Source organism: Sphaerodactylus townsendi, linkage group LG07, assembly GCF_021028975.2.
Source record: "Sphaerodactylus townsendi isolate TG3544 linkage group LG07, MPM_Stown_v2.3, whole genome shotgun sequence".
Lineage (NCBI taxonomy): Eukaryota > Metazoa > Chordata > Lepidosauria > Squamata > Sphaerodactylidae > Sphaerodactylus > Sphaerodactylus townsendi.
In genome coordinates this window covers 77,181,862-77,203,867 of record NC_059431.1, presented here as the reverse complement: position 1 = coordinate 77,203,867, position 22,006 = coordinate 77,181,862, and the positions used below count along the sequence as shown (strand labels likewise).

The 22,006-nt window shown below is 40.1% G+C and overlaps 1 protein-coding gene across 6 annotated transcripts in view; it reads left to right on the top strand.

Moving 5' to 3' along the window:
• Nucleotides 1-22,006, top strand: part of SMC5 (structural maintenance of chromosomes 5) — a 100,412-nt gene that overhangs the window by 5,771 nt on the left and 72,635 nt on the right. For all 6 annotated transcript variants that reach the window (XR_007245100.1, XM_048503837.1, XM_048503840.1 and 3 more), the window contains 7 exons: nt 1,819-1,959; nt 5,661-5,822; nt 8,355-8,426; nt 8,932-9,187; nt 9,875-10,029; nt 14,499-14,612; nt 20,898-20,992. Coding sequence is in view for 5 of the 6 variants with exons in the window: in XM_048503837.1 (XP_048359794.1) it covers nt 1,819-1,959; nt 5,661-5,822; nt 8,355-8,426; nt 8,932-9,187; nt 9,875-10,029; nt 14,499-14,612; nt 20,898-20,992 (995 nt within the window). In the remaining variant the exon portion in view is untranslated. The remainder of the gene's footprint in view (nt 1-1,818; nt 1,960-5,660; nt 5,823-8,354; nt 8,427-8,931; nt 9,188-9,874; nt 10,030-14,498; nt 14,613-20,897; nt 20,993-22,006) is intronic.

The following is a 22,006-nucleotide window of genomic DNA, read 5'->3' as shown; positions in this document are numbered from 1 at the left end:
GCCTCTTTTTGTCAGCTGTAGGGACTCGGGCATTCCTCCTCAGTTCAGGAAGGAATCTGAAGCACAGCTGTGGTCTTGCACCATCAAACACAACCACTTGGGATGGGTCTTTTGTTCCAACTGGTTGCTGCACATGCAGTCTTATAGTCAAATAGTATTTGTTTGAGCCATTGGCTATAACATCCAAAAATACATACAATTAAAACATGCCAGTCAGTTGCATCCATAATTCCCCATGTACCCATCCACTGCTTTTGGGTGTTCATTACTTCCTACCTGTTCCTGTTCCACTCAGCATCCCTTGTTCTCCGTTGCTTCCCAACAATCTCATGCATAGTTCTTGACGATGCTTATGTATTTTTTAAACTATTAGTCTTTCTCCTGGGAACTAACTGATGGTCTATGGAAAGGATCCTTCTTGTCCTTACTGTTGGTAAAATACTTGTTATTACAACACTGGAAAGGTGAATGCTCCCCTCCAATAATTCAGTGGATTGAGGACCTTTCAATATTTGAACATATTGCATATAGACAACAATTGTACATAGATATGTTTTTAGTTATAAAGGCTTATCTGTAGACTTGCCAACATTATTGTAAGTGTGTGTGTGTAATTGCTATATTTGGTGGGTTTGATTCATAATACCGTGTTTAAAAAGAAAAAAAGAGAGAACCCTCTGATGCAGGCTGCCTGACTTATAAGTCTGATCGCATGCAGTGGTCAGGCATGTGAGCCTAAGGAGTAGTTCTGATGTATAACTGTGCAGACAATGGAGTGCTCTTGGCCCCCTCCCATGTTGAAGTCGGCTGACATTATATGGGAGCCTGGAACGGGAAGTCATCCCTATCTGCCAAACCCTAACCAAGCAGAAGCTACTTTGTCACATAATACGTTCCTTTAATTTATAGCATTAAGAGCAGAGTTCTGAAAACCAGGGAAAGGGTGTTGGCAGCTCTTTGCTTGCAGCAAGGTCGCTGTACCTTTTCAAACTGTACTGAAACACAGGTAGCGCTGTCCCTATCACTGCATGCCCATGAGACAGACAACTGCACTGGTCAAACACATGTCTGGAAAGCATCTGGCAGAGGTGCAGGAGACAGGCTAGAGCAGGGGTAGGGAACCTGCGGCTCTCCAGATGTTCAGGAACTACAATTCCCATCAGCCCCTGCCAGCATGGCCAATTGGCCATGCTGATAGGGGCTGATGGGAATTGTAGTTCCTGAACAACTGGAGAGCCGCAGGTTCCCTACCCCTGGGCTAGAGCAAGACTTCTGAGAAGTGTTTGGATTTGTACCCTGACTTTCTCTCCTATAAGGCATCTCAAGGCTGTTTGCAAGCTCCTTTCCCTTACTCTCCCCACAATAGACAGCTTGTGGGGCTGAAAGAGTTTTGAAGAACTGTGACTAGCCCAAGGTCACCCAGCAGGCTTCATGTGTAGGAACGGTGAAACATCCAGTCCACCAGATAGAGTCTGCTTCTTAGGTGGAGGAATGGCGAATCAAACCTTGATTAGAGTCCACCGCTCTTAACCTTTTCACCACACTGACAGAGGTGCAGAAGCCAGGCTGCAACAAGACTTTTGAGAACCACTGAATAAACACCAACTGAGCCTTCTGCTTCTCTGATGTAATCCAAATAAAAGTATATATAAATAAATCCAGGCACCTCCCATTTCTGTGCTGGTGCAGGGGTTGCAGTGGTGTAGCAGTTGGCTTCGCTATATCTTCCACTTGAGTTATCATAACTTGGAGGGTCACTGGCACTGTGGTTGTTCAAAGGAAAGGTCCCTGTGTAACTTGAAATTTGTTTTCTGACAGAATTCATGCAAGGAAAGAAATACTAACCTAGAAAAAATGAAGCAAAAGAATGAAAGGTGTAAGCAAGATGTGGAACGATATAATGAATATAAACGCCATGTAGATAAAATCACAATACTTAAAAAGAAAAGACCTTGGCTGGTAAGTTCTTAATTTTAAGAGACCTTTTGAAAATATGCTTTATCAATACAATGTAACAAAACTGAAAATAACATCTGACAGATAATAAAATGTGGATCCTTTAAAGCAACATAATTTGTATTAAACCTATTAGTCTAGGTCAGGGGAGGCCAAACATTGTTTCTGGGAGTTCCTTAATTTTTTCCCAAGTGCGATAGTGGAGCTACCATTTGTGAAATTGTGACTGGGTAGGTGGAGCCAGGCACATTATGGCATCTGCTTCAAAAGTTTTGGCATTTTAGAATAGGTGCAGTCATCAAAAGGGGAAACCATTGATACTGTATAATGGAAGTCAAGGCCTGTTGAGGGAATATAGCAGGTTTATTCAGTTTGCTTGCCCATTCCTCATTTGTTGTCATTTGTACTGCTGCTGTTGTCCCGTCCCCCCCCCCCCCCCCATTAGCCAGGACCTCAGATTTACACTCTTTGGTCCTGCTCGGATGGCATCACTGTAGATATTGCACCAAGATCTGGGAATCTTGGTCAAATGATTTCCATAGCAACTAGTTCTCACAGTTTAAACTCAACATAGCAGTAAAAAAAAAAGGGGGGGGCTATTTATATTTACATTAACCTTTCCCATAGCAGTATTCTTTCAACACACTTTTGTCACAAAAGAAAAAAAGGAACAGGCTCATATTTGGATTAAATATGTCATACGACTGCTTCTTACTTTTGCTTCTTCACTTTCTACTAAGCTCCTGGTAAAGGCTGTTTTCATGACAAGGCTGTTGTCATCAACGTGGACAAAATCTCTCTTTATCTGTAAGATTAATTATCTTCTAGCAGTAAAGAAGCTGGTGTGGCTGTGTTATATGCCAAATGGCTGTGAGCTGGTTCTCATCCTTCCAGCTTCCTAGCTCTCAACCATGAAATGAGCTACAGAAACCTCTGTTTCCACACTTTACTCAGGAAGAGAGCTGCTTGCTGTGACATGGGTTAGCTCTTGAACACTTTGTCGCAAGTGCTAACTCCGCTGGTGAGTTACACCTACCAGCTGGTATTCTAGCTGCAAGGATCCTCTGCAGTTCACAGAGGCTCAACAAGCCATAAATCCCACCACCGGAATGGTAATGAGAAATAAAGTCCAATATGAATAATGTACTGATGGTATTTTATATCAGTTGTAAGCCACCTTAAGTTTTGCAAAGGACAAAGGTAGCTAATAAATGTTTTTAAAAAATAAATAAAGACAGTTTCTATGGGCAACCTGGATGAACGTAGAAGCGGGATGGCCATACAAGTAAAACATAATGTTAGGGAGCCAATGAACAATCACTTTGTGAATCCTCAATTAATCTCTTGAGGATAGTTTGGTAAATGCCTGTTGGATCCACCTGTCTTCTAGAAATAGCTTATAGTCAGTTGTGACAAAGCTACTGAGCATCACTGGCCAAAGGCACAAGCAAGTCTTCTTTGGTTTGTGCATGAATGCTGGATTTTCCAGACTCTAGAATTACTGGCATATTTCTGACCATTCATGAATGCAAAGATAAGTCTTCTGGCCCTTGTTTTTTTTTTTTTTTTTTGCGTGGGGTGGGTGAACTTTTAAGAAACAGGCTTGGAATGTGCAGTGGGAAGGGGGATGGAACATAAATGGCCACCCTCTCTTCCAAAGTCTTAAGCGCTGTTAAGTTTTCCAAGTGTGTTTGGATACATGCTGATACCTTTTGGAAGTTCCTGAATACAGGAAATATTACATCTTGTTGCCATTTTGGTGATGCTGGGGGGAATCCTTCATCATTTTTCTGCTGTAGGTATACAGCCTGATAGAATAGAGTAGAATAAAAATCCAAATGAGTCAGTAAATCATATATTACTGGCTAAACTCATCTTTCCATAAAAGAACTATATTAGTGTTAGAGATCCGAACTACATTTAGTTCATCAGGCTCAGTGCTCTTCCATTTATATATACTGTGAGTTTTGGATAACTTACAGGCTGATTGTCATAGCAGTGCATTACATAACTTGCATTAGGTGGGAAATCTGGGCTCCTCATAAGCAGGGGAGAAGAAGATTCTCTGTATCATTCTAGGATTGTTACAACTGGTTTCATGAATTTGGGACTATGTTCTTTGAAGGTTTTTCAGACATTAATCTGTAAGTTAGATAAAAATATGCTACAAAATGTAAGAGATTCTCTGTTGTGGCAAGTTAAAGCAGATTGATCCAACATCTGCTGAGATCCTGGTGGTGATTATGGATCATTGCTTAAATCTCAAGAAAAACATCCTGTCTCCAGTTGAGCTCAGAGTTTTTTTTAGCACCATTTATTGTCATCAGTTGAAATATTTAAGTTCACAGTGCTTACTTTAAAGGTTTGACTACTGCCATAATTGGTAAAATGACGGTTGGCCCTTTAAGGAAGCACAGTTGAACACTATGGGTGTTTGTGTGAAAGAGAGAAAGAAAAACCGCAACAGGTAGTGATGGGAAAGCATCAAACAATAACTAATTGTTCATTGAGCCAATGAATCAGATGTAAATGATCAGCAGTAAACAACAGGTAGCAACATAAGATCTGTTAAAACCACATCAACCAATAACCGTAGTATTAAATATAAAAATCAGCAAAAAAACACAGCCACATTGTATCGGCCTTCATAAGCAAGAAGCTGTTCACTTGGTACCTACAGGTAAACGAGTTGGTTGCCAACTGGATATCTGTGGGAGTTCTGGAGTTGGGCACTGCCACAGGGAAGACTCTGTCTTTGGTGAACAACCATCTTACCTCCAAACATGGGACATGCTGAACAGTTCTTCTACAGAAGGGTTAGACAGAAAGGCAGCCTCATGGGAAAGCAAGCAGTCCTGTTGATAATTAGCTGGAGAGTTCTCATAAAAAATCGATTCGATCTCTTTTGCAGCATTGGGAAGTGGCCCATTTCAGTAGTCTGCTCTGAACCACCTCAGAATTGTCAGGTCCAGACCTGGCAATCATTTCTAGCTCTGAGACCTTCTGAGTAATGAAACAATATACAGCAGGGGGTGCATCTTGGCCACATATATCACTTTACATCACATTATGGACTCCTTGCTTTTGCAGCAATCAGGCCTGTAGAGCTTCATTTAATCATCACAGTGTAATGTGTTTTATAAAACCATGCTTTAATCAAATTCCAATCAGCTGTGACAGTCAGCTGCAGGAGATGATTCCAGACTGGGATTTCAAGCTAGAGTTTTATAAGTGGTGAATTAATTACAATTTGTACTAGTTGTCATTTGTTATGGTGCCTGAATTAACAAACTGCAATGTTTTTAATAGCACTGTCCTTTGTAGGCAGTTGGAGTAAATAACTGCTTTTGGTAAGACAAGGAGTAGGCTGAAAAGGATTAATATTGAAGCCAGAATCTCTTGGTAACATCTGGTAGACTAACCAGAGTTCTTAATATAAACAGTTGTCTAATCAAACTTGGGCTTATTGTTATGTCTGGATGAAGTCTATTTGTGATATATTAGTGAGAGAAATGGGAGTGTCTACAAAGTGAGCCTAAGAAATCTGTGAGCCTAAGAAATCTGAAGAATGTTGTATGGCAGTGTTTGTTTATTTTAACTACAGATTTTACCCAATGAGTACATCAGAATAGTCAGACAACCTTCACAATGTTTTAAACAAAGGGGCATAAAGTATTTCATTATGTTGACATTTTTATTGCTAGGAATATGATAATGTTTATCAGCAATATGAAGAGGTGAAACGAAGCATACATAATCTGAAGGAAGAATTAAGAAAGCTGAAAGAAGTGCAGCCTCCAGTAGTACGTCAGATCCAAGAAGCTGAGAAGCAGCATGCAAGCCTAGATGCTGCAATAAGAGAAAAGGTACATGTTGCAAATTTGCAGTGCCACTTTGCTTGTAAGTGGCAACCAGTTTGATCAGTGCATGTACAAGGATTGTAGCCTGAAAAGTCGTATGAAATTAAAATGGAATCTATTATTCTGAAATTACATTAAGGGAATCAGGGGCTAGAATAATTGAATGAAAGCCTCCACAAATTCTGGCTCTTTATTAGCAAAGCTACCTACTAGCCTCTGGATCATCCCACACAATCTAAGCCTCAGGGTGCTGCAAAAACATGATAATACAGAGGACAAGAATATCCTGGATTACAATCTGATCTGGAGACCATTGCTTTTTCATCCCAGATGAGATTTGTGTTCCTGGGGCACTGTTGGGATCAGACTGGGTTGTGGCTAGTGGTATCTGACTTTAGTCCCAGAGAGTGAAGTTTACAGATCAGGGTATTAGAGGTAGTGACTTGAGCTGTGTAACAGACAAAGTTATTACAATGTTGGATAGCCAAATGGGAACACCCAAGCTCCTGTTATCAGTAAACTAGAGGTTCTCTGCTACTAGCCATTAAGAGAGTCCACTGATTCTCACTGCTCTTGACTCCCCTCTGCAGTGAGCTTTGAACATGTGCATGATAGTTCACTAGTCTTGGTCCTTCCTTCAGACTATGGGAGGGGCTGATAGACATGAATAGATCTCATCTGTCCATTCTTTCCCTGAAAGTAGTTTGGAGTCTGGTGCCACATGCCAACATTCTTCCTCCCATCTATTTGTAGCTGTTCAGGATGCCCAAATGCAGGGTGGGTGTAAGGACTCCCAGTATCATAGGTAAAAAAGAACGCCTTTCTGGTTCCTTTGGCTGTAATGGAGACACCAGAATACAAAGTACGATGTTCAGAGATTGATCAAATGTTATAGTGGCATAGCCAAGCAACTTTAATCTCTTCTCATAGCTGTAGTTTAGTCCATAGCCTGGTCTACTGATAGAATTGAAGGCCAATTTTAGATCCATAGAGGCCACAAATAATTTGCCCTAAGGTTGTCTTAAGTATTTTTCGGCAAAATGTGAAAGAATCAGACAGTGGTCAGTGTTGAATAATTTGCTCTAAAGGCTGCCTGTGCATCTGTAATAACCAATTTTATGTTAAATAGACTTCTAATTTGTTGCAAAGTTGTCTAGCATAAAGCTTTCCCATTACCAAAAGAAGACTTATTGGTCTATAGTTCTCTGGACTAGATTGTGAGGCCTTTTTAAGGATAGGAACCACCACAACTTGTTTCCAACTAATTGAGAATCTGCCAGAGGCATTTATTACAGTGAATAAGGCCGCAATTAAGGGATGCCACCAGTTCATATTTGATTTAAGCAGTTCAGCAGGTATAAAGTCATTTCCCAGGGCTTTGCCTGTTTTAATTAGAGCCTTAGCTTCCTCCACATTTGGACTCCACATTTTGGGGCTACTTTGAACAAATCCACTATATTCAGTTCCATCCTAATTTGCTGATCATTTTGCTCCATAAAAATAGATATAACATAATCCTCCCAACTGCGAAGTGGTATATTACAGCTTGGGACTGCATTATGTGAGGATAAAGCTCCTCTTACCATTTGCCAAAACATTTTTGAATCACATTGTATTGTGGCATTTATGAGCAATGACCATGATTGGCACATATATTTTTGTTTTTTTATAGTAAAAAAATGTATTTATACTCTTTTTAAAGTTTGTAATAAGAAGGTGGAAGTTGGCAGGCTCCTGGCCTTCGATAGGACCAGTATGATTTTCTTCTTTTCTTTTTTCTTTAACCAGCAGTCGTTGTCAAAGTTCTTCTTAATGTTTAGGTGGAATCTCTTTTCTTGTACTTTGAATCCATTACTCCTTGTCTTAGTCTCTGGTGCAGCAGAAAACAAGCTTGCTCTGTCTTCAGTCATTGGAGATGGTAGTGTCAGAGCTAGATCTAGTTGTTCATCATAGTGTCTTCAGAGCAGTCCTGCATGGGAACTCCGTAGGTGCAGATCAGCCATAGAGATCTGACTGGAAGGTTTCTGGAAACTTTTGATGCTTAGAGCACTCTTCCCCCTTCCCTCTGGAACCGAGAGCAGGCTGATTTCACATCACATGCAAAAAGGAGGGGAGAATGCTCCTCCCTCAGATGTCCCTTTGCTGCCTTGGGGGAGCACCACTGTCAGAAACAGTGACCCACTGCAGCAAAAGGAAGGAGGGATTTGCCTGAACAGAAGACACTCAATGAACAACAATTACAAGTGAGTGCATCTTTGTTTTCTTGGAGCATACTATTCAAACTGAAAAAGTATACCTGTTCAGTCAATAATTCAATGCAATAAACCTTTAATGGCATGTTATTAATACACAGGAAAAAATATAAAAAGGTTAAAAGAATACAAACAATATGTATTACATAATTAGATTAAGATCACTTATTATACCTATTCAGTCTAAAGCATTGTTGCTTGTATTATAGAGAGGTGGAATGTTTGTGAATCTTTAATATAACTACGATTTATTTTTAACTTCAAAAAAAATTCCCTTGGTATATAGATTGCAGCTATCCACGAAACATCCCGAAAATGCCAACAGCAACAAGATGCTTTGGAGAAAAAGGACAAAGAAGTAAGATTTTTGTTGATCTAATCCACATTTTAAAACTATTTTAATTCTTGATACTACGAACCTAAGACCTCACCCTTGTGTTTGTAATCTGGCAACCATGTACAGTTTTGCTGCAAATTTTATGGATGCTAATGCCATGTTTAACTGAAAAGAAGATGGCCCCTGGAGAATTCTTTCTTTCAGGTTAATACAGTAATGACTGTGGTAATGAACTGGAAAACTGTGTGTTCATTTGCTTTATTTTGGCACATACTTTAGGAAATTTAGGGAAACCCCCCCCCCCCATCTTTTTTGGGCTTTTGTAGCTTTATATAGCATTGTAAATCAATACATATCCTAGTCTTCTAAATGGTGATTTAGACAAACAGGTAGGTGACTAACAATTGTAAAACAAATGTGTTAATATCTCTGTGCATGGTTCTGTGGTTATCTGCCTTTGTGTTATGGAAGGAACTTTTTGGTATCATTAACATGCTTTGCAAATATTTCTGTTTTTTCCTCTTAGATTGAGGAGATTAAGCTAGCTTTGAGAATGAAGAAAGAAAAGGAGATGGATCGACAGAAGAGAATTGACAACATTTGTAAGATGATAGAAGATCTGAAAAATGAGCTAAGAAATACAGACAACTCTGATAATATTCAACCCCGAATGGATTCTGTTAATGCAGAACTGGGACACCTGATGGAAGAGAAGGCATCTGTTGACAGCGAAATAGCAGGTGTGCTCAGTGAAAAGGAGAATGCATATACAGAGCAAAAAGGTAAGGGCATAATCATGTGTTTAAAGTGAAGACTACTTATAATCCCATGGGAATATTGGCTTAACAACTGGCAGCCTGTCCTTAACCTTGCAAGTATAGGATCCCTCCCCAGCTGGGTAGCATGACCATGGATAAGGAAAGGAGTAATTTAGCTTCTCAAGGGTTCTTTGGAGCTTTGACTTAATTGAGTGCAAGCATCTCCATTCACCAAGATTTTCCTTTTTTTTTGGCATAGTAGTTCTTTCTGCTGTTACAAAGGCAGTTGTTCAAAACTTTGGAAGTAGCTTGCTAGGTACATAGTTTTGCAAAAGGGCTCAGAAATCCCACTGTAACTATGGTGCTTCCTTCACAGCTCTATGGATCGTAAATCGTAAAGTTAGAGCGAGTGGTTGTTTCCGTAGAACTTTGTTCCTCCAGTTGTTGTTGCCATGTGGGTGATAGCCCTCTGCAATTGGGTTGGTTTTCCATAACGATTCAGGAGCTATATTTATGGTGTCCATTTTTACATGACTTCTGTAGGGCACTTGTGAATGTTACGAGTGCACGAATGTTATGAGTGCACAAACATATGGGCCAGGTATAAACATTTGTCCTAAGAAAGCTTATCACCCCCCCCCTCCCATAATCTATATAGTGTTTGTAGTTGTGATTGTAAACATGACATTTAAAGCTGTCTCAAAATTGCAGGGATAACTGATCGCATTGTACGATTTGACAATATGATGAATATGAAGGAAGAGAAGCTCAGAGGAAGACACAAAGATACACACGCTGCTCTTCTGTGGCTAAGAAATAACAGAGATCGGTTTAAAAAAGATGTCTGTGACCCCATGATGCTCTCAGTAAGCTATACTTGAATACTGCACTACTTGCAGTGCTTTCCTAAGCAGAGGTACTGTGTCCTAAGCTCATTGGTGTAAGTGGATTTAGAAGTGCCTTACTCTGCTTAGGATGGCACTGTTAAGTTATCACTAAAATTAAATGTCACTTCTACTGTAATCCCATTTTTAAATCCTTCCTAAATAATCCACAGTTTTAACGTGAGCTGTCAAATTTGACATTTGTTTACTTTTTAGTATCTTCATTTGGCTATATTATTTTATTTCACCTCACGCAACTCTGCAAGTGAAATGGTTTTTTTTTACCAGAAGTTTCTGAAATTTTAACATGGTATGTGCATATCATTGACTGGATTCTATGCTGGAGTAAGCTGAAGGTACTCTGTCCACATTTTCCCCTTCCCACAACAGCCCTCTTTGAGCTCTCCCTCCAAAGAAGCTTTGCCAGGAGTTATGGCACCTCTGTAGCAAGGAGAGGGATTCAGGTGACCTATGCTCTATGCTCTTTTGCTTGTGGAGGAAGTGTGGAGCAAATATAATCAGCAGAAGAGTAGATTTGGGTTGTTTTGTCCAATTCCCATCCTTCACTAGTCCTCCTATGTGCAATGAATTTTTGCTCAAGGGAGTCTTCTGACCCCTCCAGAAGCATCTTTTGGGGAGTCGCAGTGGTCTGCTATGGAAAGTCAAGAAAGATCTGTCTCTGTGAGTGCCTTCTGCTAGGGCAAGCATGGGATCCATCACAAGGGACAGTAGTTCAAGATGGTGGCCAGGATGGGCTTGAGAGGAAAAGTTCCTCATAGTTTGCCTGTTGGATGAGTTTGAAGAAGGCAGGAAAGGAGTAGGTGATGGGTCTGTTAGCTGGAGACATTGTTGATGGACAGGCATGATCATTGGCCTCCAAGAACAATTTATGAAAACAGAACATATAGGCTTAATATAGTCTGTGGGCCTAACTGTTAAGATTAACCTGCATTTGTTAGAAGGTTAGAATGTATTAAGAACATAAGAACATAAGAACAAGCCAGCTGGATCAGACCAAAGTCCATCTAGTCCAGCTCTCTGCTACTCGCAGTGGCCCACCAGGTGCCTTTGGGAGCTCACATGTAGGATGTGAACGCAATGGCCTTCTGCGGCTGTTGCTCCCGATCACCTGGTCTGTTAAGGCATTTGCAATCTCAGATCAAAGAGGATCAAGATTGGTAGCCATAAATCGACTTCTCCTCCATAAATCTGTCCAAGCCCCTTTTAAAGCTAAGTAAATATTGTATTGTATTGTATTGTATATGGCTGTAGACTGTTACAATAAGTCAAAATAGATAAAATACAAAATAAAATAAATATAGAAGTTAAATATATAAAATACAAATCACATCTATTGTATAAAATATCCAAAGCCCACTAACACACAATAAACAATGTTGAGTTAGTAACATTTTTTAGTAAGTAGCATTGATTTAGTAATTTTTTTTTACTAACTTGTTGGAGTTTTTAGTAGTATATTTGGATTATAATTTTCTAGCAGCCAGGGCAAAAAAGTTAAGCTTTCATGAAATAAATGGATCTATATCAGATAAAAGAAGCATCAGTTTCTCAAGGTCAAAATAAAAATTTAGACATGTTAATTTGCCAGCAAAAAAATTGGCTCTGTTTTCTTTATAGAGAGGACAGTATAAAAATGATGTGGTAGTTTCTCTACTACAGGTTTCCCACAAATGCCCAGGTGCATGGCCAGTGGAATCTGGGAGTATCTCCTAACCAATAATGCTGTCAGCATTGACTGAAAACAGACAGACGTGCCATTCTGAGGTTATGAGAAATAATGTTTGCCAACTATTCAGATCTTATATGGTCTTTTTTGATAAATTTATTAAACCAAGGAGAACAGTTGGACTGAGATATTGCTGTCTGACAAACATGGGATCACATCTAAACATCCAGTTATGCAGATTTAATCCTGCTACTGAGGCAACTTGCCTGCCATCTGGTATAGAGTAGTGAGAGGGAGTGCTGTTATAAGAAGTTACTTGTAACTTATCGTTATGCTGCATCACATCAAAACTCAATTTTACTAGAATAAATTACTGGAAGTTGTATTCTGTTTATTCCAATGTTTCAACAGGGTGATGTCTTAACTGATGGCATTCCAACTTTGGCCCTCATCAAGGCTGCAGGAGTCCCCTTGGGTGGTGCTAGAATTCTGTGTATAAAAAGGTTTGCTATTTTGTAGAGGTTCTCTGTTTTGGGCCAGATTGTCATTCCATCTCCATACTTAAATGTCATGAAGGAATTGAGGAATAGTGATTAACTTAAGGGCTGGATCTTTTAAAAACCCTCCTTTGGTGAAATAAAACCTCAGGTTTACAAATCTCTATTTGTAAAATTTGTCACAAAAATGAATATAAATGGAGTAAATAGTTCTAGTAGAGTGATGGATCCTAAAGTTGCATCAGCCTCAGCAAAATGGTAGAATTTTTATAGTACGAAAGAGGCTCCACAGGAGCTGCAACATCTGGTGATGTCTAAAGAAAATATGAAAGAATAGCAATATATCTTCAGGATGTTTGAAGCCAGGATCCATTGTAACAACTCTCTCTCTTGGTAGGTTAGTCCAATTGAAAGCATGGCTCCCCCCTCCATTAAGGGTTCTGATTTTCAAAAAAAGCATTGCTGTTTTGAAATGAAGTATTTATTTATCTGTTTGGAGGTTTAAATGAAAGCACTAAAAATCTAGGATGGGAGGCCTGCAGAACCTTTTTTCTACTGCTTATTCTGAATCTGATAATTGAATTAACCAGTTCTTTTGAGGAGGTAATAATGTCAAAAAACGCTTTTTTTGGCACAATTAAAGTGCTATATATCTATCCTTTCCCAGATCATTTAGTCATGAGGCTATGTGGCTATGATCTGGTCAGTTTAATCAGAGGCAAATCCTGATCTAAGGACCATTAGCTTTCTCCTTCAGGCCTGGTTAATCACTGCTAAGTTCATGTTGTTCAAATATGTTTTCTGCAATATGTATTGCTTAAGGCAATCTTTGTTAGGTTAAAAGTTCCTAGGGATGTCTGAAGCTTTATGAATGCCCAGAAAAATTAGCTTCCTTCTCAGAACTTTGGGTTGCCCTTGATATGGTGACTCTGCCTGAACTGTGTGATATTAAGGTATGCCTCGTTTGCCCAAATGCCCAATTCTCACATTGTTCGTGTGACATAGATACAAGTTTAGCTTGACTTATTCTTTCACCTCTCTATGTGAAACATGTTGGTCATGAGAAGTCCTGGGCTTCTTTCCACGTACATGTTACTCTGGAACATAGCATAGAAAATTCTGGAAATAGTAATAGGGCTGGCCCTGGGATGTGCTTTGGCTTAGGCTCCTCCTACACAGCCTGAGACTTCTTATGTTGCCTGAGTGATGCAGGAAGGAGAAGCAGTGTAGAAGTGTTCATGCTACAGCTGTAAAGTATGAAGCGGACCACAGAGCCATCACAGCCATAGTTACAGCATTTCTACATCTTTGTCACAACATAATGACTCAAGGATTGACATTTGTTCTTCTATTTACTTCATGTAAATTAGGTTAGTTCTAGATAAAAACTTGATAGCTGTGTTGGTCTATAGCAAATTAAAGAAAACAAAGCCATGGAACACCTTTTATTATGACCAACCAAAATAACACAACAGTGTGTGCAAACATTGCACTTTTTTTGAGCGGGGTTCCCTTTGAACCAACTTGGCCTACTTTTTATGTCTGCTTTGAAAATAATCAACATATAGTTGATTTAGATAGGAACTGTTCAACTAGAGGGAAAACAAACTGTGAATTTCCCCTGGACAATAGTTTGGCTTATATTCCATTTTTACTAGGTGCATCATCTTAAATTAATCTTCAGTATTGTAAGGACTGCTATATTGTCCCTTTTGCTTGGTCTTTTAAAGAGTGTTGTGTCCTACTGGCATTAGAAAGACATTTGATGTTCAGTTAGCAGCCTTTTTTTTTTGCTTCTTATTCTCAACGTGCCAAAGAAATATTCTAATGTTAACCAGTGACACCTTCCTAATCCATTTGGAGGTAGTATTTCATCTTTTGTTCCAGTAATTTGTTCCAGTAAAACATTTTACACAGGATACTAACAGAGACCTTAAGATCACAGCTGAAAAAGAGTTTTATCTCCTTCTCCCCCACCTTTAACATGCAGCTTGATGACAAATTCTGAGAAACTCAAAAAGTTTCACACTATTGCTGTTACTGTTGATCTTAATAAAAAGTCAATTTATTTTGTTTTCAGGTTAATTCTGGTTAACATCCAACTCTTAAAAGGTTTCCTATTCCATTTGGAAGTAGTATTTCATCTATTCTTGAAAGCCAAATTTATTGTGTTGGAATACTTTCCTCAGCTTCAAGTAGATTTAATTATCATTTTTCTATGTATTACACCCTCATTTTTAACCTCTGCTGTGTTTGTTCCTGTACAGATCAATATGAAAGATCAGAAGCATGCTAAATATGTAGAAAATCATATTTCATCCAATGATATGAGGGCCTTTGTCTTTGAAAGCAAAGAAGATATGGATGTCTTTCTGAGAGAGGCAAGCACGTAGCTATTAATTGTTTAGAGTTGTTTTGGTGGAGGAAACCCCAGAGTGGAGAGTCTGTCTTAACAGCAGGCTGTTCCTTTCCTAGCTAGGTCCAGCATTGTGCATTTTTTATGACAGTAACATGAAAATTGTTGAAGAGCAGCTATTCTTTCTGCCTTCACATTGCATAACTCCATAATATTACCTCTCATCTACAACTGGCACCTGAAATATTGTTGTTGTTGTTTTTAGAAATTAGTTTATTGAAACAGAAATAACCCATTGTGCTTGAGTTGCTAACCCTCAGGAGGGTCCAAGAGATTTCGAGGAAATACAGTTGATCTCTGGACTGCAGAGATCAGTTCCCCTGGAGAAAATGGCTGCTTATACCCAACTGCGGATCCTCTTATCCCCAAACCCTGCCTCTCCAGGCTCTATCTTCAGATCTCCAGGAATTTTCCAACTCAGAATTGTTACCCCTGTATTTTGCATTTTCTTGGTAAAGATTATTCATAACACAGTGGGGACAAAAGCAGAAGATCCCTATACCGTATATACTCGTGTATAAGTCGACCCGCATACAAGTCGAGGCACCTAATTTTACCACAAAAAACTGGGAAAACTTGTTGACTCGCGTATAAGTCGAGGGTGGGAAATGCAGCAGCTACTGGTAAATTTCAAAAATAGATACCAATAAAATTACATTAATTGAGGCATCAGTAGGTTAAATGTGTTTGAATATTTTTTTCAAAGAAAAACAGTAGACTAGCTCTGTAAGTGGAAAAGAGGGTCAACAAGAACAATATGGTCTCAACAATAACTTTAAAAGTACAAAAACCTTAGCTTTTTTGTAAGGAAGGGTCTAACAATAAAAACTGGAATGAACATCTCTGTGACTCAAAAGTACCCTGCTTTTTAAAAGAATAGTTCATATTTTTGTACATATTTTTAGTGTACATATTTTTAAATAGTGTACCTATTTTTAAAAATGCACATGGCAGGTGTCATTTTAGAAGGAACATTCACACAACCTGTTCACATGCAGGAGGAATGGCTTTCATAAGGTGGTACCTGTGGCAACTACTCATGGTTAAAACCACATGGAAGCAAAGGATTCTTAATATTTACAAAACTGTTTAAATGCACACACCTCAGACTATTGCATCTGTTTCTTAATATTCAGAATACCTTGTAGAACTTTACAGCTTTTTTGCCAACCTTCTTAACAATTCTACCAACTACAAGGGCACATGACTATCTCCTTGGCTCAATTCCCTTTGTTGGCGTGGAAACCCCATGCAAGCTTACTTGTGGAGTAAGTCGTGAGTTCAGCAGGGTTTCTAAGTAAGCTTGTACGGAATCTAGTACCATTAAAGGGGGTGACAACCCAAATGCACATTTTAAAAAGAGCTCGAGAGACTCTAACCCCCACGCATCAATTCAGGAAGGACTTTGGAGCACTGAGTTTGCACCTCTCCCTCAAACCTCGCCTTGTCACTACTACATGGATGAGGAGGTCTGCAAGCTGGCAGAGAGGCTGCTGACTTTGGCAGTCAACAAGGACCAGTCTGCACAAAGTTCCCCATCCCCAGATCAGCCACACATGTCGCCTTTGTCAGGAGGGAAACTAGGCAGAGATGCAAGGCTGAACCCTTCCCCTTCCCAGCTGCCGAGAAGAGGAGGAGCGCCCAGCCGAGCAAACACACAAAGCACATGACTCACCTCCAGCCTGCCCAACTGCTCCGGCAAGGTGCTCCCACTTGCAAAATTTGTCCTCTGCGTGCGCCCCGCATTCCCTTTCTTGGCGCTTCTCTTTGCAGGGTCCCAGAGGCGTAGCTAGGGAAAATGGAACCTGGTGCAAAATCTGAGTTTTGCGCCCCCCCTTGGGCGGCCTTCCCACGACCAAAGGCCACCCTTCCCCACTACCACCAAAGATCAGATTTTTCACACCATGTCATTATAGAACATGCCCCAACTCACAAATCTGAACTCATGTCCCAACTCACAAATCTGGGCTCCCTAGTTTAAACAACATTGAAAGCGATGCTGTTGGGGGGCAGGGAATCCACCCTGAAACAGGATCACTTTTAATGTTGTTTAGACTGGGGAGCCCAGATTCTCCTTTTTAATCCACCTTAAAGGGAGAATCTGGGCTCCCTTGTTTAAACAAAACGATGCTGATTCAGGGTAGATCCCCCCCCCCCCCAAACAGCATCACTTTCAATGTTGGTTGTTGTGGGTTTTCCGGGCTGCTTGGCTGTGGTCTGGTCGATCTTGTTCCTAACATTTCGCCTGCATCTGTGGCTGGCATCTTCAGAGGTGTATCACAGAGAGAAGTCTGTTATACACTGTGTCCAGACTTCTCTTATAACAGACTTCTCTCTGTGATACACATCTGAAGATGCCAGCCACAGATGCAGGTGAAATGTTAGGAACAGATTCTACCAGACCACGGCCACACAGCCCGGAAAACCCACAGCAACCAGTTGAATCCATCCGTGAAAGCCTTTGACAATACTTTCAATATTTTTAATCTAGGGAGCCCTGATTAAATCCACTCAGAAGGGGATTTAAAGGGAGAATCTGGGGGAAAGTTGAGGGTGCCTGTCAGGGAAGGAATGTTCATGTTAGCAGTACCAACATTTCAGAGTATCTTTATGAGACCCTCCTGATGATACCACCCAGGTTTAGTAAAGTTTGGTTCAAGGGGTCCAAAGTTATGGACCCTCAAAATGTAGCCCCATTTACTACTAGCTTCCATTGGAAACAATGGGGGATGGGGCACTACTTTTTGGGGTCCATAACTTTGGATCCCCTGAACCAAACTTTACCAAACCTGGCTGGTATCATCAGGAGTGTCACCTGATGATACCCTGAAATTTTGGTGCCGCAAGCCTAAAAACTGCGCCCCCTGGCGGCCGACAAAGTAAAAACCCTAAAATATTTTTTAAAATACACCTCACCTGCGTATAAGTTGAGGGGGGCTTTTTCAACACAAAAAATGTGCTGAGAAAGTCGACTTATATGCGAGTATATATGGTATATGGCCATGCTTGATTTAAAGTAAGAAAGGGGTAGGTAATTCACAAAGCTTACATTCAGAGACTGGGGTGTGAACAAACTGATTTGTTGGTGGGCTGTCCTTGCTTTTCAGTATTATTATGCAAAGAATTCTGGTTAAGAAAATAACTTCATTTACTTGTGCAATATGAATTCAAACACTTGGAATAACACTTGGAGTTAACTCCCCCTCCCACCCCAAGATTACAAGTCTGAATTAAATCATGGTTGGTGAGAATAATCTGCACTTTATAGTTCAGAGGTGAGCAGATTACTTTTGAATGGTAATTACCTGTTTGAGAAGAAAGAAGTAAGATATGTCCACATAGAGCAGTGGTTCTCAACCTGGGGGTTGGGACCCCTTTGGGGGTCGAACGACCCTTTCACAGGGGTCGCCTAAGACTCTCTGCATCAGTGTTCTCCGTCTGTAAAATGGATAAATGTCAGGGTTGGGGTCACCACAACATGAGGAACTGTATTAAAGGGTCACGGAATTAGGAAAGTTGAGAACCACTAACTTAGAGATATGTGCAGTCCAGTAAAACGTTGGATTCTTACATATCCTGGCTTAATCCAGCTAAAGGAAACATCTGAGTGCACCAATAACATGCTGTCAACTGGACTTTAGAAGAAAAGTGGTAATCTGAAAACAGCACGGTAGAAACAAAATAGTAGGATTTTCCAAACCCATTGCCATCTGTCTCCCCAGCTGTTGAAACATTTTGCATATTGTTGGATGTGTAGAATTCTAAGGCAGGCAGTTGGAGGAGCAAGTAGACTAAATGAAATGGAAAATGGAGAAGAAACAGGGAAACTAGAGGAAAGGAAGAACTCTACTCAAAATAAAGGTGAAATGAGAAGTGAAGATAAATGGGAAGCATCCCCGTGGATTTCATCAGCATTTTCCTTTAGGTACAAGCTCCCCTTCAAACTAACTGACCATCAGAAATTGCAGCAGTTAGAACTGCTGCTGTTAAATTGAGGTGTTTTTGTTAGTTTTGTTAGTTGAGAGTTCTTTGCCAGTTTTGCTACAGTGGTCACAACAGGATTCCCACGTGTCATATTGGATCTTAGTACATATGAAGTTAAGAAGCATTGGGGTAGCTTTACCATCTTCCCCTTTTGATATCCCCACTGTTAGTCAGATAACTTTTGAATTGTTAAGAAAGATCAAATTAATCAGGATTCTAAAAGAGTTTGTTCTGCACTTTATTGGGGCTTTTCAACCCCTTTATTTCTTGTTCAGCAATAATATTTTAACTTATCGTCACAATATATCGTATTGGCAGACACAGTACCAATATACCTTTGGCAGAAACAGTGGGCTGTTCTGGAGTCCTTCTAGCCCAGAGTTCTTGTTCTTTCAGAAGAGGAGACATTGAATCATTAACTCATTTTTTTTCTTTAGTTGTGGTTTATAATCCACTTAGAGGGCTTGCTTTTTCACATCTCTTGGTGCTAAATTGCTTGTCTGCTCACATGATTTTCACCTTTTATTTCTCTTAACTTAGCAATAAGGGAGTTATAGTCTTTACCCTTTCTACTTTTAAAATAGGGGGCTAGTATGAATCATTTAAACTTCAGGATTGAACTTTTTTTAAAGAATGCATTTAATAATTTAGGGTTTGCTTTTTAATTTGCCCACGTTCTTTGAGACATAGGTTCTCAAATTTCTGAGTGGAAACAGAAATTACTTTAGCATTTCAGTTAAGCAAATTAGTCAGATATTATTCTTCTGATCATAGCCTCAAGTTGGAAGACTCATTTTGATTTCAGTAAGCAATGTAGTTGAATCCGTATGTGCCATTGAGGCCCATGTAAAGAACTTGAGTTTTCCAATCCTGTCTTGGACTTGGACTGGAATAAATTCCCTTCTGGTAGTTTGACTGAGGCTGGGTTTGGACTCTTACAAGTGAAGTAGAACACACCAATAAAAAACAACAAGCTTTATTAAAAAGATTGTAGAAAAGGTTGAGGCTAAAATATAACACAGGCAAGTTGGTGCTTTATTGTAACAAAGTTTAACTTCCTAATATACTCTTGCAGACATGAAGGCAGGCAAAGCAGCATAAGTGAAAGCATCAGGTGCTGCAAGATGATCTCTGACCCATTTCTGTTTCTGATAGTATAAAGTATTACTTTTTCTTCCCCTTGTCAGATGGTTGCAGACTACTTTATAGGGAACTGGATCACTGATCCCTGACCAATAAAAACCAATCAAGAGCATGATCCAAAAGATGATTCTTGAAGGGGAGGAAGACTCTGTCCTCCCATATGTCATTTTTGAGAACAGTTTGGTCAGATCACTTTGGAATGCAAGGTGCAATGCAACCTTTTTGTCTTGACTTCTGAATGGAAAGTGTTGCAAACTTGATATGGAATGCCCTTCCCTGTTAAATCTTTACACCTAGATCAGGGGTAGGGAACCTGCGGCTCGAGAGCCGCATGCGGCTCTTCTGCCCTTGCACTGCGGCTCCATGAGCCGAGCCGCTGGCCCCATCCTTGCCCGCCCTGCAGGCAGCAGGGCAGGCGCACCAATTGCCCGCAGCCGGCTGGGCCGCCCTGCGGGCTTCCCCTCTCGCCTGACCCGTTGGAGCGGGGCGGGTGCTTTCCCAGCGGCTGGCAAGGCCGAGCCGCTGGCCCTATCCTTGCCCACCCTGCAGGCAGCAGGGTGGGCGCATCCATGCGCTTCTCAGAATGAGCGGAGTAAAAGGTAAAAAACCCCAATATATACAGTGTTATCTTTATTTTAAATGTCAAAAATTATTTGCGGCTCTAAGTGTTTTCTTTTCCCATGGAAAACGGGTTCAAATGGCTCTTTGAGTGTTAAAGGTTCCCTACCCCTGACCTAGATGATGCATCAGGAAGCAGGATATTGTTCTAAATTTGCGACTTGACCAAATGCTGATGATTAAATTATCAGGTTGATTGATACAAAAGTAACCATCTCTTTACAGCCCGTTATGGGATTCTCCTTGTATTAGGGGCCCTTTCTGATATGGCTCCTAGAAGATTTTCTGATGTATAACTTCTTTTGTTTGTTCTATCTGCTTGAGTGAGCCATGAAAGGAACCAGCAGTGCCTGGAATAAAATCTTAACTGGCTTTGAATAAAGAATAATGCTTTCTTTGATCCCTAAAGCACTAAAGAGCAATTCCACCGTACCTAGTAGTATTTGTGTTACTTGTCTTGTACCTATTGTTGTAAGGTTAGTAAAAGTACTTCCTTTTGGTTTAGGTACGTGATAATCAGAAATTAAAAGTGAATGCTGTGATGGCTCCTAGTGAATCGTGTGCTGAAAATAAACCTTTAAAACCAATTGAAGAACTCAAGTAAGTGTTAAAACATTTTCTCTTACAACTTAAGACCATATCCTGCTAAAAGGAAAACTTTGTGTAACTGAGCATAATATTAATGAACACTGGCTACCTGCATGAAGGTGACTGTGGTCCATCGATCAGCTCATGATTTCCACCTGTGTTGTTGGGAGGAATGTTTTCCAACACAGAGAATTTTCCAGTGCTTTATTTTTCCATTAATGCATTTCTATTTCTGAAGGCGAAATTAAAAACAATGGATGAATGTCATTTCCAGTACAATATGTGACAAGCTTAGAAGTAATTAATGTGTTTGAGATGATTATCCCTGGTAGTGAAAGGACATGCATGTATTTGTAGGTTTTTTGGGGGGAGGGAAATCAGTGATAAATGCAATTTTTTAAAAAGTTACAAATTCACCTGATTGGTTTTGATTTGGTTTTGATTTCACTGACACAACCAAAATTGAAATTCTTATTTATAAGTCCCCTTTTATAAAGGAAGGGACATTATAATCATCAGTCATGGAGTTAACGAGTAATGCAAGCAATGCCTGGGAGACTGATGGTGAAATTGAAGTGTCCCAGTGGAAGAGAGTTAAATTCTGTTAAATAAAGTGGGTGAGTGGCCCACCACATCCAATGCACATTTCTTGGCTGTGCTAAAATTACTGTACCAACCTAAACAGATTTACACTTTTCAGTCATTAACTTCAGTAGACATAGAGGGTGTAACTTTGCTTAGGATGGTACAGTTAGAGCAGGGGTAGGGAACCTGCGGCTCTCCAGATGTTCAGGAACTACAATTCCCATCAGCCCCTACCAGCATGGCCAATTGGCCATGCTGACAGAGGCTGATGGGAATTGTAGTTCCTGAACATCTGGAGAGCCGCAGGTTCCCTACCCCTGAGTTAGAGTGTCAAGAGCTTTTAGAGCCTTGGTTTTTTTTCCCCTTAAATGTCAACAGTGTAGGCAAAGTGCACGCTATATTTTTACAAGTATTAGTCAAATACAAATAACCTTCACCTAA